Source organism: Poecilia mexicana, unplaced genomic scaffold (assembly GCF_051168715.1).
Source record: "Poecilia mexicana isolate PSO_F unplaced genomic scaffold, ASM5116871v1 scaffold_13, whole genome shotgun sequence".
Lineage (NCBI taxonomy): Eukaryota > Metazoa > Chordata > Actinopteri > Cyprinodontiformes > Poeciliidae > Poecilia > Poecilia mexicana.
Genome location: NW_028263382.1, coordinates 18634845 through 18662741, shown reverse-complemented (window position 1 = coordinate 18662741; position 27897 = coordinate 18634845). Strand labels below are relative to the sequence as shown.

The following is a 27897-nucleotide window of genomic DNA, read 5'->3' as shown; positions in this document are numbered from 1 at the left end:
TCTTACATATAGATATTTATATATATATATATATATATATATATATATATATATATATATATATATATATATATATATATATATATATATATATATGTATGCATATATATATAGTACATGACATACATGATGAACACTCCATTTAAAACAATGTGAGAAACTGTGATGGTGCAATTCTACTCTTTACTTTTGGTTCAGTTTAGTTGTGTAAAGTTTATTTTCATGCTTTTATTGCACCCAAAACAGACACTTGAAATAAGAGGGAAATTACAATAATCTGGATTACAGGGATAGTTTGGCATTTTGAGACGTGTCATCATTAATGCATTCACTGTTTTTGATCAGTTACAACTTGAATTTCAAGAGGATTTGAAGGATTCCGATTTTCCAAATTTTCCAAATTACTATCTAGTTATTTGCAATTCCAGACGTAGAAGTGGTTAAAAACATGGAGTGCCTTTCTCAAAATGTCAAAAGATTCCTGTTCAGTAAAAAGAGGTCAAGCCACCGGAGTGGTGACGACGGAGCTGCTTACAGAGGGCAAAGGAAGGGTTTTCATCCAAAATATTACATATCCATTTAAATGAGGAAAATCATAAATTTCTTCACTCAATTGGGACCTTCTAATAAATATATATATATATTTTTTAAAATGTGTTAACGTCCACAACCAATCACTTTTTTGCAAAAGCAGGAGTTTGTTTTGTTTTCAGATTCTGGATACATCACTTTGGAACAAAACTCTTCTGGTGTAAACTGGACCCCGGTGGGACAATAATGCAAGGCAGCATCCAAAAATACGTTAGCATTCGAAATAAAATAAAGGCAGTCTGGCTGCAGGGAGCCAGCAGAGGAGAAAAAGTAAGAAACATATGAGTGTGGAATGGTAAAAATGTCACACTTTCCAGCACACACGTGTAAGCACACACACGGACCAACACGCACTCTCTCTCACACACACGCACGCACACCCACACACACACATAGGAGCGCGAATATAATCGCGCAAATGCAGAATCATACTTGCACACTGGACATGTCACAGACATATCTGGCATGCATTTCGTAGAAGAAAACACTTTTCAATAGAAACTCTAACTTGTCTCGAGCTCTGAGAATTTCTCTATGTACATAAATTAACAATAAATATAGGTCATGTATTTATATATATTTATATTGAAATATATATTAAATAGTGAAATATTCCTATATATTTCAAATATATTCATAGAATGTTTTCCAATTTGAAACATCTGTAAAGAGATTTCATCACAGTTTAGTAATAAAACACGTAAGAATACAGTTCTCCCTACTGGCCCGACTGCAGAGTCCCCCAATTTAAATGTTACGTTGTGTTGAAGATCTGATCAAGTCCTGACAGACTAATACATTCCACTTCGTCAGGACGAGGAGACGTAATTGTAAGTTAGTGGTTAGTAACGATCTGATTGGTGTTGTATGCTGATAAGACCGACTGGGTTCTCAGCAATCCACAGATTTGTAACATTTTGACAGGTCGGTCTGACAGGGAACCAGCCCCGACAGGAACCGTGTAGACCAGGTTCAAACAAGGCGAGGGGTCAGTAAAGCTGACCTCCTGGCTACGATACCAGTTGTTTTGTTGGAACGTCTGCTCGGGATCACCGAGAGGTTTGTTAAAGGGACGCTACAGCATGGACGTTGAGGGAACGATTTTGTTTTTTGGAACAGTCAAGAGATGCTTAAGACTCAAAAAGACACCCATGTCCTTTGACTGGGTTTCTCCTTTTCTGGTCTTTTTTTTCCTGACATACATCGACTGGAACTGGACCATATTGACACTGAGGACTGTTGTCTACATGCATGCAGTAGTTCCTTCTGTATCTCGGAGACTCTCCTGTTGACATGGCTTACAGTAGGATGCACTTGAAAATAATAAAAAGAGCTGAATGGAAACGTTTCCCCTCTGGTGTAAAAAACGAGAATGGTCTCGCGTCTTCCCGCGATGCCTGAGAGATGTTGGGAACACCTCCAGCGCTCCCCTCTCTGGGTGCTCCAGAAACTACTACTGTCCTTTCCTCTGTGTCTTTGGACCCGCTCACCGTTGGTCCCACCTCCTTCTCTGCCCTGCTGCTGCCTCCATACCTCTTGACAAACAAAACATGTCCTTATATTGCACGGCACGCCCTCGTGGCCTTGTGGTGGTGTGTCAGTGGTAGCGGCTTTTCTTCTCCTCGGTCTCAGAGCTGTAGTCCCTCAAGCCAATGCCCCGCTGGAGGTTCAGCAACGAGTCTTTCATCTAAAGATGAAAACACCAGTGTGTTAGAAGACAGGGAAAATATTATGAACTACAAACATTTTTTAAAACACAATGGTCAAACCGCATTTGAACGAGTCTGATATATGGATGTTATTGACAGAATTGCTGTCTTTTGGGGTCTCAGAGCAGACAGATTACAACGCCTTTCAACCGTTTTGCATTGTGTTAAGTTACAACCATACGCTTCTAAATCGACTAAAAAAAGAAGCTCAGAGTTTTTGATGTATTCCATGGGAACTTTCTTTGAGTAATAAAGTATTGGATCATTGTGAAGTGGAAGCAAAACAAACTTGATTCCCAAACTTCTTTTCAAAAATAATCTGACAAACGCAGACACAGGGGGTGTTTGTATTCAGAACCAATCATTCTTATCATTGAATCTTAACGGTTTCCCAAAGGATCATACTGCTTGTACTCAGACTGATGTACAGTTTTAGTTTTCCTCCACATACAGCATTTTGCATATTAGCCAAAGAGTTTTGTCATGTGACAAAATTTAACTCTTAATTTATGGGGTGGGTCCCATATGGTTTGTGGTAAACTATTGACCTGTCAACAGGCTCTCTCACCCGAGCTGTGCATTTCTGCAGCTCATCCAGAGCTGCCATGGGCCTCTTGGTTGCTTTGCTCAGTTATTCAGAAGATTGTGGTTGTAACAAGAAAAAATATGAGAAAGCTCAAGGGGTGTAAATAATTTGTAACACACTGTAATTCAGATATAGCCTCAACTGATTTTTCAAAATACTTGGAAATGTGAAATGGCAAATTTTAAAGAGCTACAGAGAAATATTTTCAGCTTCATGCAACTAGTATTTTTTTTTAATTTTTTTTTTTGCAGATGAATGTTGTCACTAAATAAACCTTAAGTTGTGCTTAAAATAGTCACTTTCAATGCTAATTTTATGCAGTGTTTATAATTTCTTCTGTCCATTGTTATTTGTTCAATGCGTGTCCAATAAGTTGCAGCAACTGGTCATCAATCCTTGTTGAACTTCATGTTTCACATCATGGATAAGCTGAGCTGCAGCTTTTAGAAAGTAAAGAATTTTCAACTTTAAGGTGCAGCAGTGAAGTAATAACAGGCCTCCTGTCTCATATTCCTCCACCAAACTCAAGTCCATAGAGACTTTCATGTCTAGTGAAGGGGCCGTTTAACCCTTCAGCTCCAGTTGTGTCAAATTACAGCAGCGCCATGCGTTGGACGTTTCTCATGGTTTGAAGCCCGTGAAACCCCCTTTTAGTGTTGCAGTACCTGGTCCAACAGAACTACTGATGATTTTATGATTTCTCTCCACTTCTGCAGCTCGGCGTCGTGGTAACGCTGCTGCGCCTCTAGAAGTTGGGCCCACTCCATCTGGGTCTGAGGCAGCTTACTGGGAAACACACGCACACACGCACACACACATTTAGGCTTCAATATGAGGGTGAAGCCGCTGAAGCATGATTTCCATTTGGAGTGACTGCCAATAAACAGTTCGGTAAATTGTTTCAGTAAGCCCAAAGCTATTCGGGGGTAATTTTAGAAACAGTGTTTTCCTGTCACATGAGCGGCCATATGGATATAGTTTAGTCTGTATGTCTGAGAGGATGTGTATGTATGCGCGTGTGCGTGTGTGTGTGTGTGTGTGTGTGTGCGTGTGTGTGTGTGTGTGTGTGTGTTAGTCTTTGGTGAAAATAACAACAGCAGAACTCTGCTCAGCCTCTTTGCTGATTGGGTTTTGTGTCTCTCCATGAAGGCCATTAATCACTTCGCACTGCTTTCACAAAAGACTCCTGTGTAGATAATAAGCATGAGGGGAGTGTGGATCCACGCCGACGTACCTCTCCTGCAGCCTCAGGCTTTGCCATGTTGTTAAGGACTGGGCTGAGTACTCGAGCATCCAAAGCTTATAGAAGAGCATCATGTTGAGGAAGACCAGCAGGACCAAGCTAATGAGGACAAGAAGAAAGGAGGAGCGCAGTTAAAACTCCGCTTTTCATTAGAGCGCGTCACGACCGAGCTGAATCATTGATCTGAGACGTGTGAGTTACTTAAAAATTAAAGCTCTGTGCAAAAGCCTTAAATCATTTCTTGTTTCTCCATATTTTTTTTTTTCCAAAGAGAGAAGATGGGGGACTGTTGATCCAAACAATTTAGGTTCAGCAGAAGATCTGCCTGCTTATCTATCAAACTGATGTGCAACATTATTAATGCGTGGAAAGAATTTAGTCACATAAAGAAGTCAGGAAATATAAATCAATATTAAAGTTTATTTCATAGTTAAAATTCATTACACTTATTTAGCGGTTAAATTTATTATCATTTACATTAAGGTATATTTTCAAATAATTTATTTCATAAAAATAACAGGGATTCAGTGTGGCATAGTAGCGAGAACCTCACCTTTCTGCCCTTCTTACCTTGAATAAAGACCAATAGTGCCACAAAATAATAATAATAAAAAATGCAGGAAACATAAAATAAAACAAACATTTTATCACTAATTCTAAAATGACACATTTTAGAATTAGTGCTTAAACTCATGGGCCTTAATTTTTTTTGAGTGAAGTACACATACACTTTATGCACACACACACACACACACACACCCACACACACACACACACACACACACACACACACACACACACACACACACACACACACACACACACACACACACACACACACACACACACGCACACACACACACACACACACACACACACACACACACACACACACACATAAACACAGTTTATGCCTCATGATCAACTGTAAGGTTCCAACAAGGAATCGGGCCTTGAAGACACTCAACTTATATAATATAATACACACATATTTGTCTGAATTTGTGAATTCACACTGTAGGATCTTTATTTTAAGAGGTGCTTTGGCATATATTTACTGACATCCAGACAAGACTTAATTATATAAGGCACTGTTAACACGAATCTAAAAGGTTTGTCAGGGGTATTTACCCAGATCTCTTGGAGGAGATCTGGGTGTTTGTGGTCACTATTATTGGAAGCATAAATATAAAGAAGCAAGAGCTGTTATGTTTTGCACAGTATTGCATCTGGCCCTGGGTAACAACAAAACATATACCTGACACAGATCCTACAGATGGCAGTGGGAGGAAAAGGAGAGAGAAGTTACACAAAGTAAAACAGTGATAACAGACATTGTGTGCAGCACCTCTAAATAAACATTTGTTTGAATATGCAAAGTGTGCAAAGTTTTTAGGCAAGTGAGAATTTTGACCATATGATCATTTTTAGGTATATGTATTTTTTTACTTCGAGATGGATGAACTTCAATTCTTATTGTATTAAAGCATAACAGTGGATGTGTTATCTGTGCAATGAAGAAGGGTCGGGCCTAAGCAGATCAACAACCTATTAAGATGAGCATAATTATTAGGCAGCTTCTTTTACTGAAACAAAATGGGTCAAAAATGAGACTTTGAAAAGTCAAAAAATACCCAAAGTCTCTCAGAGGAATACAGCACTCTTGAAATTGCTGGAATATCAAGTCGTGATCACAGAACCGTCAAATGTAAGTCTGGAACCCAACCACCACTGAACAAGACGTATAAGCTGAAATCTCTACGCTGGGGCAAGAAATATGACAAGTTCCTCTTCCTCACCTGACCTGAACCCGTTTAAGAACTTGTTGGCATTTGCTAAATGGCAAATTTACAGTGAAGGAAAGCAGTCCACCTTTCTGGGAGGCTGAGATTTCTGCTGCAGAAAAAAGATGATCATCAACAGATCATGAAACTGACATACTCCATGAATGGAAAGGTTATCGCTGTTATTGAACAGCAGAAAAATCAGAGGATGTGTTGACCACTGCTTTTTTTTTTCTTTAAAATGTCATGAATGTTTACTGGACATTTTTAAGTTTCCAGTAAAAGTGTTTATAATTCTCACTTAAACAGATGAGAATAAAAAAGAGAGATGGGGAAAAAAAAAGTGTGAGTTATATTGTGAGTTTTTTTATTTAGCAATGGAAGTAATAATTCTGTGCAATAGTTGCATAATAATTGTGCATGTGTAGATATTTTATTAAGAAAGCCAAAACCCAACTTTTACTTTCTTAAACTTTGGACTCATGTTTTAGATTTATTAACATTTTGATTAACTAAGACCACTGCGGATCTTTTTTAAGACTTACCTAATAACGGTGCACAAAGTGTTATGTGTGTGTGTGTGTGTGTGTGTGTGTGTGTGTGCGTGTGTGTGTGTGTGTGTTTGGAGCATACACAAAGCTGATGATGAGCAGCAATTTGGAGACGCTGTAAAGAGCCAGGCCTCCTGGCAGGTGATGGTGTTCTGGACTTTGGTGCCTCGTCTGCGTGGAGCCCACCACATGTTTGATCCTCTGAATCACTTCCTCGTCTGTCGGCGTGGTAACAGGACTGAGGGCCTCATCCAGGTGTTGGCTTCGTATGTGGGGGAGAGGCCTCTTCTTCCGCCTCACCGTGGCGTTCTTCACCACCTTGGCCTTCGGAGACAGCTGGTGGGTCTCCATCAGGAGCTCCTCCAGCTTGGACAGCTCCACCTCTGACGGGGAGGTAGAAAACATCCGTCATTGTCAGGATGGGACGCGATGTGACGTGAGGTGCATGGGTTCTCTGTGGTTTTACTCTCTCTTTTTCCTGTCAATCTTAGCAGCAACACAGAAACATCTGTGTCCGTTTTCAGGGAAGAACTTCATGCGACTGTAACTTATTGGTGTCTGCAACTCCTGCCTTACTCTGGTGAGCAGCCCTGCACTCTAATTAAGCAAACCAGCAGTTAACTGCAAGTGGTGTTTAAATATGCGGCTTATTTGTCAGAAGTGAATTAATGTCCTAAGCTTGTGCCTCTGTCATCAGCATAGGTGGATGTTTGTCTTGCTGCCTGTCTGTAATCGTTTACTGAAGCTTATTTGCATTTGAGAGCAAATAGTATTCGAACATCAAATCTGGATTTATTTATCCTTGTAGGTTGTTTTTGCAGAGAGGGCTTGTCATTATTTCAACATCAAGCAAGGCTGTATTTCCCCCAACATTAGAGCAAAGGTAATTTTAGTTCTATAGAGCTGATTTCTTTCTTAGATTTTTCTACGTTGATACTGTTTCTTTTTGGTTTTTCCTTATATTCACCCAAAGAGCAACAAGCGTCAACCCAATTTCAAGTCGCTTTCTGTTTTGACTGAGCTTGAATGTTATGTTCATAAAAAGTATCCATGCCTCTTGAGCCTTTTATATTTCAACCACTACCTTCAATGCATTTTGTAGGGATTTTATGTAACACATCGGCATAAAGTAGAGCATGACTGTGAACTGCAAGGAAAATAATAAACATTTTTTTTGTAATTTAGTTCCTTTAAAGCAATCCCCTCACAATAAAACTCCCTTAAGCTGTAACCTCAATACTAGTTTTAATCCACAACAAATATATGTCAAAAGGTGCTTTTGTCACAAGACAGCAAAGTTAAACTTTATGACCTACATGCACAACTTCCCTGATAACTAACCCAGCATATCACCCTAAACACACCATGGTGAAACACGTGATGGCAGCATGATGGTGTTGGGGTGTTTTTCTTCAGCACGGTAGAGGCAAGATTAGTTGTCGGAGGAAAGACGAAGCAAAATACAGGCAATATTGGAAGAAAACCAGGCAGCAAAACACTTGAGACAGAGGTGGAGGTTCAACTCTTAGCAGGACAATGAAATTAAAAGTAGCCAGACCTAGAGTGGATTCATTAAAAAAAACATAAAAAATACAAATTTGATGTGTCAAAATGATCCTGTCAAAGTCCCCAAGCTACCGTATATAAAAAATCTGCAGCGAGACTAAAACATTGATTTTCAAAGAGGACTTGTTCTTTGATGAGATTGTTTAGCCATTTTTTGTTGTGATATAATCAAATCAACAAAACAACTATTTAAAGAAGGTTTTTCCTTTCACATCCATCCCCATTTCATAGGGTATCAATCAATGTTTCATGAAGGAATGACTACAAAACAAAAAGCTTTACCTAGTTGGCGAAAGTTCTCTTCGAGTCCACTCCAGAAGTTTTTCTCAATGAATCCTTTGACCAGCCCCCACGGCTGCTTTCTGTACCGCAGCTCTGTTGAAACACTAAGAGACAGAAACACATTTTTATGGTTATAAGCTAGAAATGTAGAAGCAGGGCAGGAATAAAAGTCCGCAAAATAAAACAAACGTGCCCACCGTAACCGACACTTGTTCTTGGCCACCCGTGTGAGCATGTAGCGGTTGAGCGTGTAGAAGTAATCGTGGTAGGGCACGTCGTGCGTGATCACCTCGGCGTCGATGATGTAGCACTCACTTTCCTGACTGGCTTTGTACAGGGTCTGACAAAACCAGAAATGTATGGGTTGAATTTCCTTCATGGGAAAAAAAAAAAACAACAAAAAACCTGAGAGTTTCAAGATAAAACGTCTCTGCATCACCTGCGTTTCTGTGACGGTGGCGGTTTTTGGTGCCAAAGGGTTAGACAGAGAGATGGTATACATTATCACTCTGGTCTGGTTTCCTGCCTCCTCCTTCTTCCACGGGTGGTACACAATATCTGGATCCAAAAATGACCAGTTTTCAGGGTTTTTTTTTCCTCCCTTAAATAGATGCATCAGACGAATTAAAGTCAGGACTACTGACCCGAGAAGCGCCTCTGCTCCATGAAGTCACTCATAAACTGAGACTCTGTGAAGAGGATGTCGTAGAGCTTGTCCACACTGAACTTGTACACCTCGTTGATATGTTGCCTGCCATTCAAGTCTTCATGGAAGGCCTGCACCTCACCTAGATAGCAAAGAAACGCAAAAACAAAGACTTTTACACTTTTTTTTGGTGTCATGTTCTTGTTGCTGAAGGGAAAACCAGGTTCAGTTCAGTACCTACCCTCGTCGTGAGTTTCTGAAGAGTCGCTGAGCTCAGTGGGGATGTCCTCGTTGTCGTTAAAGTCCAGCGAAGGTGAGGGGACGGGACCACCAGGCCCGCTGGTGTCGGTCTTGTCCTCCACCACTAGGGGCACCGTCAGCAGCTCGGTGTGTGGTAGGCAGTCTGCAAATTCTTCAGCGGGAATTTCAAACTAAAAGGATAAAAATGGTTTTGTAGCTTAAAAGATGTTTCACCCCATCAAAAAGTTCTCTGACAGACTTAAAATAATACTTTTGCTGGTGGTAAAACCCCATCAGGGACTTACAGTGATGGTTGTGTCATGGTTTCCAGGACTTGGGAGGGAGTTATTTGGGATAACTTTCTTGTGTAGTGAAGGAGGACTCCCCTCAGGCTTGGCGTCTGCACTGTTCTTTGTCAAGTTGTCATTGTTTATCTCGTTCTCTTCATTGGGAATCTCCTCACTGAACCTGGGGGCAACAGAGAGCTGTGATTTACTCTACTCACTTCCTTATCTTTGAAACATCGGCTTCTTTTAAAATCCACAACATGTCCAAAGCTGCACACAGCCCTCTTGTTTTGCAGAATCTAATTGAGGAGACTGAACTGACTTATGAGGAGTTTTGGAAGCTTTGCTTTTCAGATCCAATTAGCGGTTATAAACAATTCATTTTCAGCCCACACATCAAACTCATGATTCATTTACTTCAGTTAAAAGTATCTGGCCCTGCTTTTGTCCCCCACAAAACCCGGTGTGTGCCAAAGTATTCACCACTGTTTATTTAAAATGGGTTGGGATTGATATGATAAGACCATGAAGACGAGGACAAAGGAAGCATGGAGAGCTGGACCAGGCCCTGTGTTTCAGTGTTTTTATGGACAAAATGCAGCTGAAAGGCTATCCAGCACTCTGTTGTGTTATAAAAGTCTTCTCTATCTGCTCAGAGGAATCCAAACTATTTGATTAATTTCCAGATAAAAGACAAGAACCAAAATGTAAACCATAAATAAAATGGATTATGAAGTCTTTAAACAAGAATGTCCTTCAAAAAGTAAAAATAGGAATATTTCAGTCCAGGTTTAACTTGTCCAAATCTGGTTTTGTCTCATTCTAAAATGATTAAAATAAAGTGATTAAAATAAAACAACAACAACAACAACAACAACAACAGCAGCAGCAGTTTTACTCCAGTTGTTTCTAAACAAATCAGTGTTCAGAATTTTCCGACTCTTAATATTTCAGTTGTTTCTTTAGCGTTGTTAGTAGCTAATGGTTACCCAGTCAGTATTTTCACAGGGCTCACAAAAAATTCATATCTTGTCTGTCACTCTGTCATCCCTTTTTGCAACCAGACAACCAACAAAGGGCAACATAAAAACCCTGAAAGTAGTTTTGTAAATGAATGTTATTAACCAAAATGATCACTTCTCTCCCTAGTTCAAAAAAAGAGATATAGAAACAACAGAGTATCAACCTTAAAACACTCTACTCCATTTCCAGGCTCCTATTAGTCTAAGCTTATTTCTCTAGATAGCTTAATCCCCTTTTGGGCTTCAGTTTAGAAGAAATAAGGGAGATGTCACACCAATTATTGCTCAATATTTTCTTTCTTTTGGGGAGTGAAGTCGCAAGATGGAAATATTTAGAATGGTGGCAGCAGTTATCTGTGTTCTGTTGTAGACGTACCCCATGGTATTGAAGTCATCATCAGGAGGGACATAATCCTCGTCGTCACTGGTCAGGCCTAGCTCGTTGCCATAGCATTGATGGACAAAGTGCCAAAGTTCTTTCGGGCAAAGAGGCTGCAAAAGATGCAAAAAGTCAAATGAGGGATGTGGAGAGGTCCGTTCACAGTAACACACGTGAGAAACAGCAGTGCACACAGTGTATGGTACAGATGTTATGAATAAATAATGTAACTTATGTAAAAGTTCAAACATGTTTGAGACATTGGAGCCCTTGGCAAACGATGTGAAATTGCTATCTTCAGAGGATCATCAGTCATTTGTCTCATTTCACAGTAAAAAAAAAAAACCCTGAAAACAAACAAAATATTAAGTATGTGATTTCAGTGCTAAACACACTGGCTTTGTAAGACATACCAAAAAGAAAAATCCTTTTCAGATCAAGTTGACGAAGCATTTATGTAACCGCCGCATAACATGCGTGCCTAAAACAATACCTGTGTTAGGCTGACTGACAGGAAGCATGGCCCCAACAAGAAGGCTGTCAGCTGAAACAATGGAAAGCATGATAAAAATCCTGCAAGAAGGTAAACTGACACGAAGAGCTGCGTTGGAAAGCTGGAGCAAGTGCATATGAATTATGCACTTTGCACAGGAAAAGTATCCAGTTAAACATGTCAGTGAAAGAGGTCAGAAACAAAAAAGCTATGTGATTAATACAAATAGGCATAAAGATGAGTCTATATTTGAGACTGAACCATATTCTGAAATTTTTAGAAGTAAAATATAAGTAAAAGCCAAACCAGAACCATAATTACCAGCAGGGTTTTCCCCAATGTATTATAAGCCTGGCGGGCCACCAGGCTTTACTTGAACCTCGTCCCACCACCAGGTAAAGCATCCTTTTATTTATTTTAATACACCAGTAATAGTGACAGCAAAGAGGAGTTAAGCTATGTTTATATATAATAAAACATCAGTAACCTTTAGCAGACTATTATCTAGTTATATCTAGTTATTATCTTTTTTGATTCTACATACAAAACCCACAGAAAGACTAGTTTTATTAAGAGCACTGCTAGATTTTCTTTCTTGTTGATGTTTTATTTCCACAATTTTCTGTCAATTTTTAACATTTTTTAACACACAAACACAGTGGGGCAACTGGTGGACTTCCATAGCACTCCTACAACCAGACTTAGCTAGTTTTTTGAGGGAAACCCTGAACGCATAAATAGAGGAAACCACAGTTCCAAGTGAGCTTAAGGAAAGCTGTTATGGACTGACTGGATGAAAGGAGGATTCTATGAGGAATAAAAAAGCCAAAGAGATGGTGCTGGAACACCAAAAAGCATCCTGCCTTTTGGAGACTCCGTCTCAATTTTTACCAGCAGACAAAATAAATACTTTAAAGAAGGGCAGTGAAAATGAGAAGAAGAAGAGTACAGAAACAGAAACATTTAGATGACTGTAGAGAACAAACTAACTTCCAATGAGTCACCAATGATACTGGACTGCATGACCTGTTCAGGTGCAGTGCAGATGGTAGTCATCGCCTCTATAAAAAATGCACAACTGGACACTGAAGTTTTAGACACTTTCCTGACTCCATCAATCCAAGGGATGACTAAGGCAATTTTCAGTGTGATAGTGACTCCATGCACTAAGCTGGGAACATAAAAGGCATTTAATAACACTGCCATCAAAAAGTCTCAACCACGACTAGAAAAACCTAGAAAAAAATATTCCTGCAAAGCTGACCTGTTAGATGCTGAAAAATGATTGATGGAGAATAGAATTTGATTCATTAGTCAATTTCTTAATCTGCTTGATCTGAAAAGAGATTTGCCATTTATGATTTAGGTTTTATTTTAAAGGTACGTCTTTCAAAGCTAGGATATTCAGATCTTTCTTTGTGATTTTCATTTTTGATAAAACCCCCCCTGAAACCCCTAGACTAATAACTAAAAATGACTAAAGCTCCTCTGAGGTTTGCAAGTCCATATTATATCTTTACCAAGGCTTTTAGGATGAAAAGGTGGATATATTTCATCTACCTTCTCAAGCAGGGCATTCTGCCAGAGTCTGAACATCATCATGTACGTCCTGTCTCTGGCTCCAAATGAGGTAAAGAAGTGCTATAAGGCATAGAAAAAAGGCTGTTAACGCTCTCTAAAGACATTAATTAGAAAAAAAATCTAAAAAATAGTTACATTATTTTTCATTCCCCTTGTCAGCTTAGGTTTTACTCTTCATTTGTGGTATTTCAGATGTGCTAGGAGAGCCTATCAGTGTTTATGACATGCCCCCCATACTGGTGATAAAAGGTAAATCATTGTGCTCAGTATGAATGAAAACGTCCTCACCTTCTCACTGTCTGTGCAGACCTGGATGGCATTGGGAATGAGACGAGCAGTCTTCTCTTTCGTCATCGAACAGATGTCCTTTAGCCGCACTGTCAGCTGAGCACACAAGCACAAATTATACATCTGCATTCACACCCTCGTTCCGTCGTATTGATGATAAAACCACAAAGATGAATAAAGAGTGTTCGGTCGTACGAGAGTTTCCCAGCGAAAGATGTTGCTATAAAAACAGATCCAGTTCTCAGAGAGGTAGAGCCGTCCCTGCAGGAGGATGTCCCGCTGAAGAGCACAGGAGTAGTCTACAACACACACACACACACACACACACACACACACACACACACACACACACACACACACACACACACACACACACACACACACACAAGGGTCAAAATGTCAAAGAAAAGACATTGCTGTGTAGAGCAAACAAGAAAAATAATGCTCAGTAAAAAAGCAACTGAAATTCATCATACAATAATTCAACAAAGTCAGACCCACCAGAAGTTAAGACTTCTTAATTTTTATTAAGTTTACAGCACAGCCATAAGTCACCATTCTGCTGTTGTCCTGCTGGATGGTGACTCTCTTCACAGGCTCATGTATTTTGCAGCTTGAAACTGTTTTTTTTTTTTTTTTTTTTAATATATTTGTTCAATGATAAATATTTTTAAAGTATTGGATATATTTTTGTAACCTAACCTTGTTTTAAAATATTTCAAAAATGTTGTCCCTGAACCGTCTGTTGTGCTGTTTGGTCTCCATTGTGCTATTTGTTCAATAACCTTCTCCGACAGATCCCTCACAGCTGTGTTTATTCTGAGCTTATGCTACATAGAGGTGGAGTCTATTTAAAAATCACCTGAACCAAACTGCTTGTGCTATTTTTAACTTAGGGATATTGGAGGAAAATGACCACCACAATTTCCAGGTTTTTACGAGTGTTTTTCCTCTTTCCAGTAAAAACCAATACTTTCCCTTCCACTAACTACTTTGTACAAATTTTGTACAAATAAATCCGACAGTATCACTGTATAATCATGTCAAATAAGGACCTTAGATCATGGAATATGTGTCTGTCGAGTGAGGATTTATCATGTTTTAATTGCTGGCAGTCCTCGGATGGCCTCAGCGTGTGCTGTCCACTCACCCACAATGAGCCGCTCTGTGTCAGGGAGCTGCTTGAAGAGTTTCCTGAAGTCCTCATTGCGCTGCTTGTATGTCGGGCTCAGCACCTGCAGCAGCAGCAGAAACACCACACAGACACACATCTAAATGCTTCCCAAACTCTCCTACTCTCATCCTCATGCTCAGTCACACGTGGCTGTTTGCTTCTGCAATACAAGCGTGTGAGACAACCTGTGTTAAAACCACCCACAGCTTCCGTAAGGATGTATGCCTTTATTTAGTAACTTGTTGACTTGCTGTCTGTGGGGGATTTTTACAGGTGGAGGAAATGGAAAGATAGTGAATGACAATGGCTGAATGTTGCCCAAACTATCTGCCGAGGCTGCGTGATTCTTGATGCTGAGGAGCAAGGTGACATAACGGACAGACTGAGCATACTCGGCAGGGTGACGATTGTTTAGCAAGTGACTAAAGTTTTCAATTTAAAAAGCTAAACTGTCTGATTTTTGAGAAACAAACGTCCATGAATGGGGCTTTTATTCAGTGGGAAGTTGACACAGAATGTCAAACATTGTGGCCTAAAATGCACAACAGTTTTTCCTCCCTTCTAGGAAAACTATCCTCCAATCCAAGCCTGTGTTGAAATTTCCAAATGTGCTCCATAGAGAGAGTTCCTGGAATCTGTGCCAGAGGCTTCCCATTTGGCAGGAAATGCTCAGGAAACCATCGCTGACAATGGAGGAAGGAGACGTTTACTCAAACAAAAGAAAAATAAATTCCTTCTTAGGAGGGATGCACAGACCCTTTAGCCTGAAATAAAGACATATCTTTGGTTATTTATTTTTCAGCTTGATGTCTGAGACTAGGAGGTAATGTAAAACACGGCTCTGATTGCGTGAGCGATGACTGTCTAATGAACTGCGCACACCATCTTTTCTGCAGCCTTTAAAAACAGTCAAACACTCGTAACACAGTTGGGATATTAAGTCAGCAACACAGCAACCTGATGATGTCTATTAACAACAGACCTCTGAGCTCCAGCAGGATTCCAGCAGATATGACTCATAACAAACCCAGTGGTTTTATTTAGTGCCTGGGAATCAGTCTGAGAGCTTAAAGAAGTAAAGACGAAGCTTGTTTGCTGACTTAATCTCTTGTGACTATGTCCATTTGGAGCTTTCGTACGAAAGCCAAAAGAAAAAAATGTACATTTCTGCTTGTTGCTTACAAGCGGTGGTCAACTTACAGCAGGAATATCCTCATTGTCCCACTCTGGATCCTGGAGGTCCGACGCAGCCCATCCCCACTCCCAGCCCCACTCCCCTCGAGCCGGACCCTGCAGGAGCCACCCTGCCAGCGCCTCATCCAGCTCCAGCACGGCCTCCCATTCCGATGTCGTACCATCCTCATCCGTTTCCACATTCATTGTGCCAGCTCAGTTGTTCTGGGTGTCTCAGTGCAACAAAGTTGTGGGTCTCCTCTGTCACTTAAAGCGGTAGAGTAAAAGTCACGGTGTCCGCACCCTCCCACCCCCTGCTTTTCCTTTTGGTACCGATCTCCTTCAGCACTGAGAGGTGGACGCTCAGAGCTCCAGCCACATAATCCGTGTATTACTCTGTGGTTCTGCGGAGCTCTCCCGCTTCCTTTCACACACACAGGGAGAGGAGTTATGGCCGTTGCCCTCTAGTTACCCCAGCCAACAAGTCCTTTATTATCATGCCGCGAGCGTTTTCCTTTTTTTCCTGCCTACTCTCCCTTGTGAGTGTGTGAGTAGAGTGTGTGCGTGTGCGTGCCTGTGTGTGTGTGGCAATGTCCGTTCGTGTGCTCTATAATCATTGTTTACAAGCTGCAAAGAATGATGAAAGTTTACTTTGTGGAGAGGTCTCGTTCAGGAAGAGATTCTGCTGGACATACAGGAGCTGAGAGGAAGGAAAGCAGGTCAGAGAAACGCAGACTGTTTTCTGGCTGTTATGGTATGTGTCGAGTCCATTTTGGAAACTGCTCAGAATGGTTGAGTTACTGAGAACAGATGTGAGCATAACCTACAGTTACCTTCATGTGCAAAACAACACCGTCAATCTTAACAGGGTCTGGAAAGGGGTCACGATCCACAGCGAAGCCAAACCTTTTATAAATACTGTACGCATAGATTCAAACCAAAGCCAAAGGCAGTGGGGGTTATAAAAGTGCTTCTTCCCGCCTTGGAATTGATTGAATTCCCTGTTTTCCTGATACTTGACACCCCCTCTGAGAAGATCTAGGGCGCTCACTGCTTCTAATTTTGGCACCCCTTCAAAACAGTCTGAGAGCCTGTAGCCCAACTTTTGTAAACTTGAAACTTTTCAGCAGACAGGAAGGTATGGAATAGCTCTGTAGGTCTCAGAGGCTTTTACAGAAAGACCAAAAAACAAACAGTTTGAATTGCTGTGCCTCCTGCTGGATGAACCAAAATGTCTAACCCGTATCGGCACAATTTTAGCTCCCACAGTCAAATGGACAATGAATAAAAGACTAATTTAAGTTGGACGATTGCTTAAACTCCTTTGCGTCGGCTAAATTTGTCCGTGAGGATTAATTTCTCAAAAGTTTGTGGTGTCTCATTATTTCTTTCCCTCTTCTTTAATAAACATGGCAAAGAAAGGGGCCGTTGTGACAGACGCCATGTCCAGAATTCAAGTGACTGCACCAGCAGAGGGATGACGTACATCTGTAGATACATAGTGTGTATTGATCTGGTTTATTATTAACCTGCTGAACAAACAGTAGGGGATGCAGGAGACTGGTACTGAAATCCAGGGCGTGTACTGGAGGATCGTGTGTTCATCCCAATAAAATTTGGGAATGTGTTTCAGTCAGTAAAGAAGGTTTGTTGATTTTATTAGTGCAGATACAAACTGCTTTCATTAACATTGAATTCTAGTCTCACTGGTTTTACTGCTTGCTGGTGTTTGCTGTCTTGATCCTAACATTCTAGTAACCAGGGAAGTCACTGCAACAAACATGTGTAGATGCGAACCAAACAAAGAGGAGAGAAATGAGCTGATATTAAATTTTAGAACATCTGGCTGTTTAATCCTAAGGGTAAAAGTGATAATGGAGGTAATTAATGTTGAAAAGTGGTGCACTTGCAAGCATGCACACACAGGCTGACATGCAAATAAAGCACACCAGTTATAGACCTAGAGACAGAACATTCATTAATATGATAGGAATTGAAAACAGATATATATACATTAACAGTAAAGAAAAATGTGTGTCTTTTTATACAAATTGTCCGACTTTAAAATAGACTAAACTTTTTCTATTTGAGATTATTTAGGAACACCACATTTGCTTTGATTTGACAAATACCAGAATTGAGAGCAGAGTTTTTAATTTTATTTAGAAAAATGGTTTTACTTTCTGGATATTCAGATGTTCAAATACATTTCCTCAAAATTTTCTACAAAGGTCTTTAAACAGTAAGATCTTACTGAAGTGTCTGGTGTATCTTTCTACAAACTTCACATAGTAGTTTGTTTGAATTTATTAATCTATGTGTATCCCAAATGGCACTCTAAAAAATATGTTTGAGTTCAGAACCATACACATGGTTGAATTTATACAGGAAGAATTAGGGTAAAATACACACACACATACAGTATACATAGACTTAAAACAAAGAAAGCTAATTTGTTAAATTCACAGGACTTGATTTGCGGTATTTGTGAATAATATAGTTAGCCAGAGCAATTAATGATGTGAAAAACTGAAGTTAATACTAGTTACAGAACGATGTTAGAAGATGTGTGGCTTTTATCAAAAGCGTAGTCCAATCAACAGCCACTCTAATTTGTGTGTTGCTACTTGCTATACTATTCAAGAGTGAATAAAAATGTAAGAGAAGTCCATGCTCTGAAGGTCAAGTCTTCTTGCAAATTATCAGTGGGAGGACTTCTATATTTTCTTTCTAACACACCAAGACATTGTAGTGTCATGTCAATCTGAATGGAGACAAGCCTAAACTCAAACCACCATGCATCATTCCGACGGTTCGTCTTAAAGCCCTTCCGGCAATTTGCCGAATTGTTTAGTACAGCGAGGTGCTCAGAGTGTTTGTCGCCACCTGTTGCATGCCACAAATAGAAGGGTGGTTGAAGACAGACGTTCAGGCGAGTCCAAAAGACCTTCATATACAAATCCATTTAAAATACTATATTTTCATTAGAAAAAGAAGTTATGCAATTAATGCAGCTTTTGTTGGAAAATGGCTTATGCCTGTTTCTTCCAACACATCCCAATAACTTCCTCCAAATTGTGGCTTGCAGTGGGCGGTAACAACGCTAAGCAAACTTAGTGGAATGGGAAACAGGAAGTGGGGATATGACAATTCCCCTCAGCTGAAAAATAGAGACAGAGAAAGATATCTCGGTTGCACAAGAATACAAGTCATGCTTACTCTCATGATGTGCTGTCTTTCATGCTGGGAGAGAGAGGAAGAACGCACACACAGGGAATAAAAATAAGGAAAATAAAAAGGGGAAGAAATTGCAATAAGAACACTCCTGGATAATGTATGACTTATAACTGCCTAGAAAATAGTTTCACACCCCTTCAACACATTTTCTCACATTACAACGACTTTAGGAAACAAACAATGTATTTCATCAGGAATTTATGTGAAAGACCAACACAAAGTGGTGGATAATCGCAAAGTGTAAATTACCTCACTCGTGGACTTTCAATTTTTAGGTACAAAGGCGAGTCACAACTCTAAAGTTCCATTTAAATTAGTCTGAGTCATTCTAACATATGACTATCCTTCAGGCTAAAACCTATTATTGTAGCTCTGGCTGTATGCTTTGGGTCTTTCTCCTGCTTACATGTTGTCTTTGAATATTCCCCTAGTTTTTCAGGCTGAAGAAAAAAATTCCCATGGCATGATGCTGCCACCATCACATTTCATTGTGGGTAATAAATACTTAGGGTGATGTGAAAAATGTGATTTCCAACCAGCACAGCAAAAAGATATAATTTCTCTTCCATTTTGCAATCATGTGCTACCTTCTGCTGGTCTGTCACTTAAATGCAATGAAGTAGTTTGAGGTTCTAACAAGACAACATGTCAAAAAAAATATGTATAAAGGTGTGAATATTTTTGCAGAGGACTGTAATATTGACAGAGCTGATCAGTCTCATACCTGTTCTGACACATTGTCTTGACCTAACTAACGGTGTTCTTTTCAGAGTATAAAATTAGAGCAGTGTGAAGAGTGGCTGCTCAACAGAAGACCAGGGAATAGTGTCAAAACTAGCTTTAGCACACCACCTAGTGGTCCAAAAATAAAACCCAGATAAAATCTATTCTGTTATTCAAGAGGAAGGCTGCTAGGCAGGATACCAAAGATGAACTGTTGTGTTTATGTTGATGTGCGCCTGCTGCCTTTTGTGGTTACTCTGCATTAAAAGGACAACTGTGGCTCTTTCTAAAGCCATGTTAATCCCTGTCTTCAGGACAAGTAAGCCAGTAGTAGTTTGGTACTTGAACTGGACTAAGCACAGCAAACTCGCATAAAGGAAACTCTCCATGCATGACGCAAATTCGTACACACGCACACACACCTTAAATGATGAACACGCACAAGTAAAAACTGTACAAAAAAAAAAAGCAGGAGATGACTTACGTTGTACCAGCTTTGGCTCTTCTGTGAAGAGAGAAAAAACAGGAAAGATTTCAGGTCTATTAGTTAATAACAAAACAAATTAAAGGTTCACTTAAGTACCACTGCTTTAGAAGGGTAGATTTTCTAGCTTTCATGTATAGGAGAAATCAAATAGTTTTGCTTAAAAAAAGCCTATTAAAACACGCATAATGAATTTTTAAATTTTTTAAATTTTTTTACTTTTTAGAAATAGCTAAAGCTTGCTTTTGTCAAAGAAAGATTTTAGACTAAAGATATATTTTAAAGTTAAATTGTTTTTTACTCAACAGCTTTTTCTATAAATATCACATGACATTCAACCATGTAGTGCAGAAATTATAATTTATGTTCTTTGGCTGTAGTAAAATATGGAATTGTTCAGAACCAGTCACTTATACTTTATCCTCTAACCGTTCAGTCCATTACAGTTTTCAGACAGCAGAGGGCAGCAGAGAAATCTCTAACAAAGAACGTGTGCTTTAAATGTTAGAAACCGCACATAGCTTTGCAGTAGAACTACCATAAACAAAAGTCCAAAAGAAAAAGAAGCAGCTTATCATGACAGAAAAAAAAAACATGTGAAGGACTGCACATGGGGAGAGGAAAGGGAATTAAAGGATGAAGTTTTGCATGACAGACGACTGGTAATACCCGTGTTCATTTCTCCAAAAAGTTCAACATAGGCAAAATGTTTTCCCTGCTTGGAAAAAGTTCTCAAACTATAGTTGGAATTTTTACACAAGGGTCAAAGTGACGCATTATAGTTTGCTGAAAACTTAAACTGGACTTATTACTTAATATGACTTAAAACATGCACTGCCAGCTGCAGAAGGCTAACAGTTGCCATGAAGCCTTGGTTATTTTCTGTTGGTGCCGTAAGAAACAGTGAGCTGCAGCCTCTGGCCTCAGGCCTAGCTGTGACGATCGCTGAGATAATGTGGGCTAATCTGATTTGAAGGTGACAGAGGCATGAGTGCCAGTGCAGGGGAAAGATCTTCTTGTATGTTAGAGGGAGAACGATTGATTTTGTGTTGCTGAGTGTTATTTAACCAAGAGACAATAATTATATTGTGATTGAGTATAAATGGTCCCTTTTAAATGAATTAAACTGATAATTGAAGAAAAACATCTCCTACTCAACAAACAAACAACAAAAACAAAAAGAAAGTGGGTGTTCTTTTAGGGTGGGTAATGTCAAACTATTGCAGTAAAAATAAGCCCTTGGTTTATCCTTTCAAATAGATGTGCTACTTGACAAAGAAAACCAAAGAGAATTGATAAATGGTACAGCAAGTGGCAAAGATATCCATTACTGATGTGTTGACAACACAATAACAATGTATTTCTTGACACTGGATAAGGCAAGTTGTACAAAAGTTGTACAATAGGAATGGGTGGACGTAACTTTTATGCAAATATATTTTCTGCTGTTTATTTCAATGACAAAAATGATGATGATAAATAATATAAGTGATTGCTTATCAAATTGCTTACTTCATTACACCAGCTACATAAAGTTGTGCAATTATGAATTTCCAATCAATCATATTATTTAAATATATATTTTTAAGTGACGCTCTCATGAAACCGACAGTTAAAATAAAGTTCAAACAGCAGCTGCAACAATTTTTTTTTGTTATAATGATAATCAATACAGTAATGTTTATGTAAGTATATCTTAGTGTTTTGCAGACTTGAAGTTCTGTGAACTTTGTGGCATTTTATGACTCAGTAAGACAAACTTTCCGTACAATGGTTATTAATGATCAACATAAGAGCAGGACATTCACAAAGCAACACTAACAATGGAAAATTATAAACACATTCATTTGAATAATTAGCATCCTAAATGGCTAATAAAACATGGCCCATAATAAAAAAATAATCAGTGAATAGATTGAATCATTATCGGTTGGCCAGACTGAAAACCACATTTTTCTCCCCTTGATCAGCTTTGATTAGTAATGGGGATATTAAATACTGACCATTTTTGTCTTCATTCATTATATGTACCAAAGCTGAGAATTTCCACCATTTTCTTCTGCAGTAACACATCAACCGGAGGCACTTTGATCCACATCTTGTGTGGTTACTGTGTAATTACTTTAGTTCAGGTCAAAACTATTACCGCTATCAAATAACCTGCAGTCCCTTTTTCTCTTTTATGTGTTAGAGCTTTTAGAAAATCTAATTAAAATCAGACATAATCAGTATCAGCTGGTCAGTCCAGAAAGACAATTGGAAATTAGTACTATAGAGGAAAAAACAGTTTGGTGAATCACTGGGGTTTACCTTCATTTTAAAGTAATACTTTGCTGGATTATTTAAGTGCTATTTTCCCCCATAAGCTGGATGTGTGGCACTAAAAGTACCGCTTTGTGTGGAAACATGAACAAGTGGAGATTTGATTTTAGCTATGGTCCAACATATTTTGTTCTACTCCGTAAGAATGCTATAAACATTCTTCATAATTTCACCTGTGTTGATAAAAAAAATACAATGTTCTTTGCTGCTTCTTGGTAGCAGTTGCCTGTAAAGTTTACAGATAAGCACATTAAAAATTTAAAACTGAAAATAAGTAGTCTTTGGGGGAGTGTTAAGAAGTTTTCTTTCCCCAAGTCTGGAAGACAACTGGATAACCACCAGGTGCTAATGCCGTTTCTACTGGTTAGCATTTCAAAGGTGATAGGATAGGAAGTGCTGGAAAAGACAGGAAGGAGTGACACTGTCCAAGGGAAGTCTTTGTGGACAGAGCTACACTACAAAGAAAGAGTTGGGCTGGGGGATTTATTAAAGGGACAGCAGGGTTTTTTAGCAGGTCAGGTGAAAAAAAAGATAAAATCCTTACTTTAATCAGATTAAGTCTGTCATACTGAAAGGAAATTACAGAGAAAACCAAAAGTTAACCAAAGCAGTGAGTAGGATGGACACAGACAGACATGGAAGATGGGAAAGTAAAAGGTGAGACTTAAAGTTTTTATGCAACTCTAAGGATAGTAACTACAACAAAAAAAAAGCACCGGTCGACGCAGAAAAATCTGAGCGCATAACTAAATTTGACTGTTCATGTAGCTGGTGCCGTTACATGAGAAGCCTGATTGATTTTTTGCTGCACCACTGTCACTCCTGTCATGATTAATCCATTCTCATGGTGAGGCACAGGCTGTCTGTTTCTGCTGAATGCACTCTCATTTGGATTGCATTAGGGTTAGGATGATCGGGCTCACGTTGCCAGGATGACCTCATGCTTTTATGGGTCATGTGACCACCACAGTGGCCCAAAGAGGTCTTAGTTGGGGTACTGCAACAACACAGCTTTTGACTGTAGCACAGAAAATGAATATGTGTTTCGTTAGCACGTGTGTGTGTGTAGGTGCGTGTGTATGTGTGCGTGTGTAGACTTTCCAAGTGCACGGTCACAAACACACTGCACTGACCAATATGAGCAGGACACCTAATTTCAGTATATATATAGTACAAAGTTATGTGACAGGTTTCTTGAGTGAAGAGATTGTTTCTTAACCAGCAAATACGTGATCTAAAATTAGAAAGAGTAAGACACTGCAGACCTACTAAGACTTGACCTTTCGGGGAGGATTGCACATAAACCTTAACACATTCTTCCAACTGTAAAACATGGCAACATCATGCTATTGACTCCAGGAAACTGTTAAGTAATGCATCCCATACTTGCATTAGGAAAAGCATCATTCCCCCTGCACGTCACACTTATTTGACACTTTGTTTTGATCTGCTCCATAAGATCCATAAGAAATTGCTAAAGTTTATGATTGTTGTGAAATCAAACTGGAAAAAGTTCAAAGTATCTGAACATTTTTGGGCAATATTGTAATTTAAACATACTGAAATATGACATGTTTTTTTTTTGGTGCCTTTTCAAGAGAGATTTTTCAACAATATGCTACTAGAAACAGAGCAAATTCCTCATGAGGTAACATCTCGGTTTCACAAGTGATGTAATAGATTCTTAATAAATATGTTGATTTTTTCTAAGATGTTGGATTTGCAGGGTCAATATTTATGTGGTAAAGAAGTTATACAGCTTTAATTACCAAAAAAGTAACAGCGATTTAAGTGAGTCAAGAGAGGTAAAGAAAAACTGCAAAACAAGGGATGGAGAAGAAAAGGTATTTAGAGAAATTTATACTGTGGATCTAAAAATGTTTAATATTCTACCTTCTGTACAAACATTGATTATATTACTGTTATTCTCTTCCAAATAAACTAGCATGAAAACACAGACTGACCCAGAAACACTGAAATTTCCCGTTTACATTCCAAATGCTAAATATATATAAAACAGCATAAGACAATTGCAAACTATCCATACAATGATAAAGAAAGGAAAGTACAGCATCAAACAGAGGAAAACGAAAAGTTCCCCTGCTACAGTTATGGACTTACAACATGGGTTAAAGGTAAAGAGGTGAAACACTAGACATTTTCACAAGACGTCACACAACACAAGTGGTGTAGGAATGGGCATAGAAAAGTTGGAGAGACAGAAAAAAAGAGTAATGCTTACTTTGGAAAGTCGCTTGTGAGACTAGCATGCAAACAAGAGAAGAACAAAGCAAAATCAGATAGAAAAATGTAAGCAAAAAAAAAAGAAAGCAGAAAGAAACAACAGAAGAGGTGAGCAGTATTTATCAGATGAAACATGTTATCATGTGACATGGAGCACCAGCAGAGAGGCGAAGAGAGAAGAAGTACATTGTGTTGAAGAGGCAACAACAATTTAAAGAAAACACAATCAGAGAGTGATTTCTAACATCAGTGATGTATGAGGTCAGGATGGATGAATTAGGCTTAGGTAAAATGAGAAAACACACAGCATGACCATGGATGTCTGTTAACTTATTTGCAGAATGATGTAAATAAGACAGAAAGTGTCATTTTGTATTGTCTACAATTTTTTCCTTATGTCTTTGAACTTGTTCCTTCAAGGATGTTTTGATACTACTTTTTATTCAGGTTTTTTTCTGAAGTCAAACTGTGACTAAAACCCTCTCCTCTTGAAATACATCAAAAACATATTCCATCAAGATGCATCACTTCTGGCAACACAAAGGATCGATGGTAGCCTTTCTTCTTGGGACAAATGATTCTGCAGATAGACAGTAACTGTGCACGAGTCCGAGAGGATTTAAGCCTGACCTTGTGGGTTTTTTTTTTTTTGCACAGGATAATATCCCAATATCCGTAAGAAAACAGCTGCAAATATTGGGCAAGGTCTGCACTGGCGGCTGTACTATTCTGTGCCATACTCCTCAAGAGAAAGTGCTTGATGGACATTCTTAGACATACTGAAACCTAGTTAAAAATCTAGACAAGCCCCTGTAAAGCTGCTTTGTGTTAAACAGATATAAAGAGCTTGAATGAATGAATCAACATTTCTATCCCTGCAAAAAACATTTAGTCCTGACAGTAGTGTTTGATAGTATGTATACAGCTACTGTCTGCCACAGGTCGCTAGTGCCTGGAGGCATATTGCCCTCAGTGTGTGCTTATCACACACGCACGCACGCACGGACGCACGCACGCACGCACGCACGCACGCACGCACGCACGCACGCACGCACGCACGCACGCACGCACGCACGCACGCACGCACATATATCTGAGTGGATGCCATTCTTAATCCATGAGATACTCTATACAGTTGAGATCAGGACTATGTTTTCCTTTGAGTTAAGCTTACTGAGGCCCCTATTATAGTAGAGACTATTATTTCTAGGGCCCACACCACAAAAATCACAGTAAAATCACAATATTACAACCATTACAAGAAGAAACATCACAGATAACTTGCATAGGCCAGCCAAATGTAAACTAGCTCAGGACATCGTGAACCTCAGGGTGTGCACCGATGCACAATCATAATGGAGCAGGATGGAGCCATCCCCATACTGCTTACACAAATTTAGGAGGATGAATCTGTCCAAAATGTCTCAGTGTGCTGGACAATCACGAGCCCCTATCACTGCAACTGAGGGTCTAAGTCCAGCTCCTGAAATACAGGCCCACACCATAATCTCTTCTGAACCAAACGCTACCTTTGGTAAAATCCACTCATGAAAGTGTTGTTCTGGTAATCGAGAAACCCAGACAGATGCATTGGATTGCTACACAGAAAGGTAGGATTCATCACTTCAGAGACCATGTCTCCATGCTCTGGAGTCCAGTGGTGGTTGGTTTCACACCACTGACACTAATGCTGTACATTGGAGTTGGTGATGTAAGGCTTAAGTGCATCTGCTCTACCGTGGAATCCCATTCCATGAATCTGAAAACCTCTAGAAGTTTAGATATCTATAATTACCGACTGTGAAGAAAGCCGGTTACATCTGTACACAACTGGCTTCAGCATCTGATGATCCCGCTCTGAGGTTTTATGTGGTCTACCATTTTGTAGCTAATTTGATGTTTTACTCCAATTACTTCAAGCTGTTATCACTAACAGTTGATATCAGACTATTTAGTAGCGAGGAGATTTCATGACTGGACTTGTTCAGTTAGGCTACAACCTTGTTGCACTGGTTGTAGCCCAACACCCTGGAACTCACAGAGCTCCTGAGAGTGACCCATTCCTTTAAGATGCTTGTAGAACCAGTCCGCATATGAAGGTGTTATCCTCTTGTGGCCATGCATGTGAAGTGATTAGAGTGCTTGAAATCAATGATTTTGAGGGCTATTGGAAATATAAAGCAAATATACACTCTTTACACTAAAATGGGGGGGAGGGGGGGGGAGCTGCTGCTTAGAAAGTATAGTAGTCTATAGTTAAGGTAAATTATGTTCTTATTGCTAAGACAACATACTGGCCCATAAAATGTACTACTATTTAAAGATTTACATCCACTCTTTGTAATTGAGCTTAATATGGGTTTAATTGTTTGAAATATAAAAACCTGTTGAGGAAGAGATGCTGCCTGGAGAGAAATTTCTACTTGTTGAACCATTTGACATGTTGTTCATCTGTTGAGAAAAGATGTGAAATTAACAGGAATCTGTCCCCAGGACTCACCTTGGAGTTCTTTCCACCACTTCGCGCCGACTGCACAGAGTACGTTCTCTGGACGACCTGCTCAGGTGTGGAGGGGGACTTGTCGGAGGAGTGGTCTGAACCCTTCTCCACCATGTTCTCACCCTCCTGGCTCTGTGGTGTTGGAGAGCGCGAACGTTTACGCAGGACTGGTGAGCAGGTGGGCGAGCTCTTGTTTGAGTTACTGGCAGTGCTGAAAAACAAAAAAGACAAAAAAAAATTCTGTTTTAATGTTTTTTTTGTCTTTTTTTTTGTAGAAAAAGTATGCATACCATTATAAATAAATTGTCATTTCACAATTGAAAAACATTGATAGGCCAACTCGAAGTAGCATATAACTGTGAAGTGAAAGAAAGAATACATGGTTTCATTTGAAACAAAAAGTCACAGGAAGAGAAGGAAGAGCATGCATCAGAATAGCAGCCAGCAGGCCCAAAGTGCCTTTGGAGGAGCTGCAGACTCTGATTTACCCTCTATGTGTGGCTCTGCTCTGCTGCACACCCTAGAAGTGCTCAAAGAAGCATGCGTGGGGAAATTTGAGATTGCCAGTGCCAAAAAAGGATGAGTGGTGTCATATAAAATGCTGTTGTTCTCAACTTCCAAAATTAATATTTTTTTGTCCATTGTGTCTCACTTTGTTTTATAAGTTAAACATACCTAAGTAGACTGATATCTACTCCAGAAGCAGATCAAAATCAGGACTTTGTGAATCAGAGTGAATCAATACTACCTCTCACCCAAAATCAGATCTAAAACAAACACCATTTTCACATG

At 39.4% G+C, this 27897-nt stretch overlaps 1 protein-coding gene across 1 annotated transcript; it reads right to left on the bottom strand.

Annotated features, from left to right (window-relative positions):
* Window positions 1-163: 163 nt before the first annotated feature.
* On the bottom strand, window positions 164-27897 carry gramd1bb (GRAM domain containing 1Bb). The gene is made up of 17 exons (XM_088011827.1): window positions 27106-27897; window positions 20040-20060; window positions 14399-14483; window positions 13444-13547; window positions 13249-13344; window positions 12940-13020; window positions 10884-10999; window positions 9504-9666; window positions 9200-9389; window positions 8957-9100; window positions 8752-8870; window positions 8510-8652; window positions 8313-8416; window positions 6547-6847; window positions 4121-4228; window positions 3552-3672; window positions 164-2278 (listed from the first exon to the last, which is right to left on the bottom strand). Exons 1-17 carry the CDS (start codon window positions 27391-27393, stop codon window positions 2189-2191), a joined length of 2274 nt encoding a protein of 757 aa, XP_087867953.1. The 5' UTR covers window positions 27394-27897; the 3' UTR covers window positions 164-2188.

Bases quoted from the DNA above. Each gene is read 5' to 3' on its own strand.
- gramd1bb (XM_088011827.1), bottom strand. From the start codon at position 27,393: ATGCATACTTTTTCTACAAAAAAAAAGACAAAAAAAACATTAAAACAG. The intron at 13,345-13,443 runs GTACGACCGAAC...TTGTGTGCTCAG, and splicing joins TCTTTCGCTGGGAAACTCTC to CTGACAGTGCGGCTAAAGGA. The intron at 9,101-9,199 runs GTAGGTACTGAA...TTTGCTATCTAG, and splicing joins TTCAGAAACTCACGACGAGG to GTGAGGTGCAGGCCTTCCAT.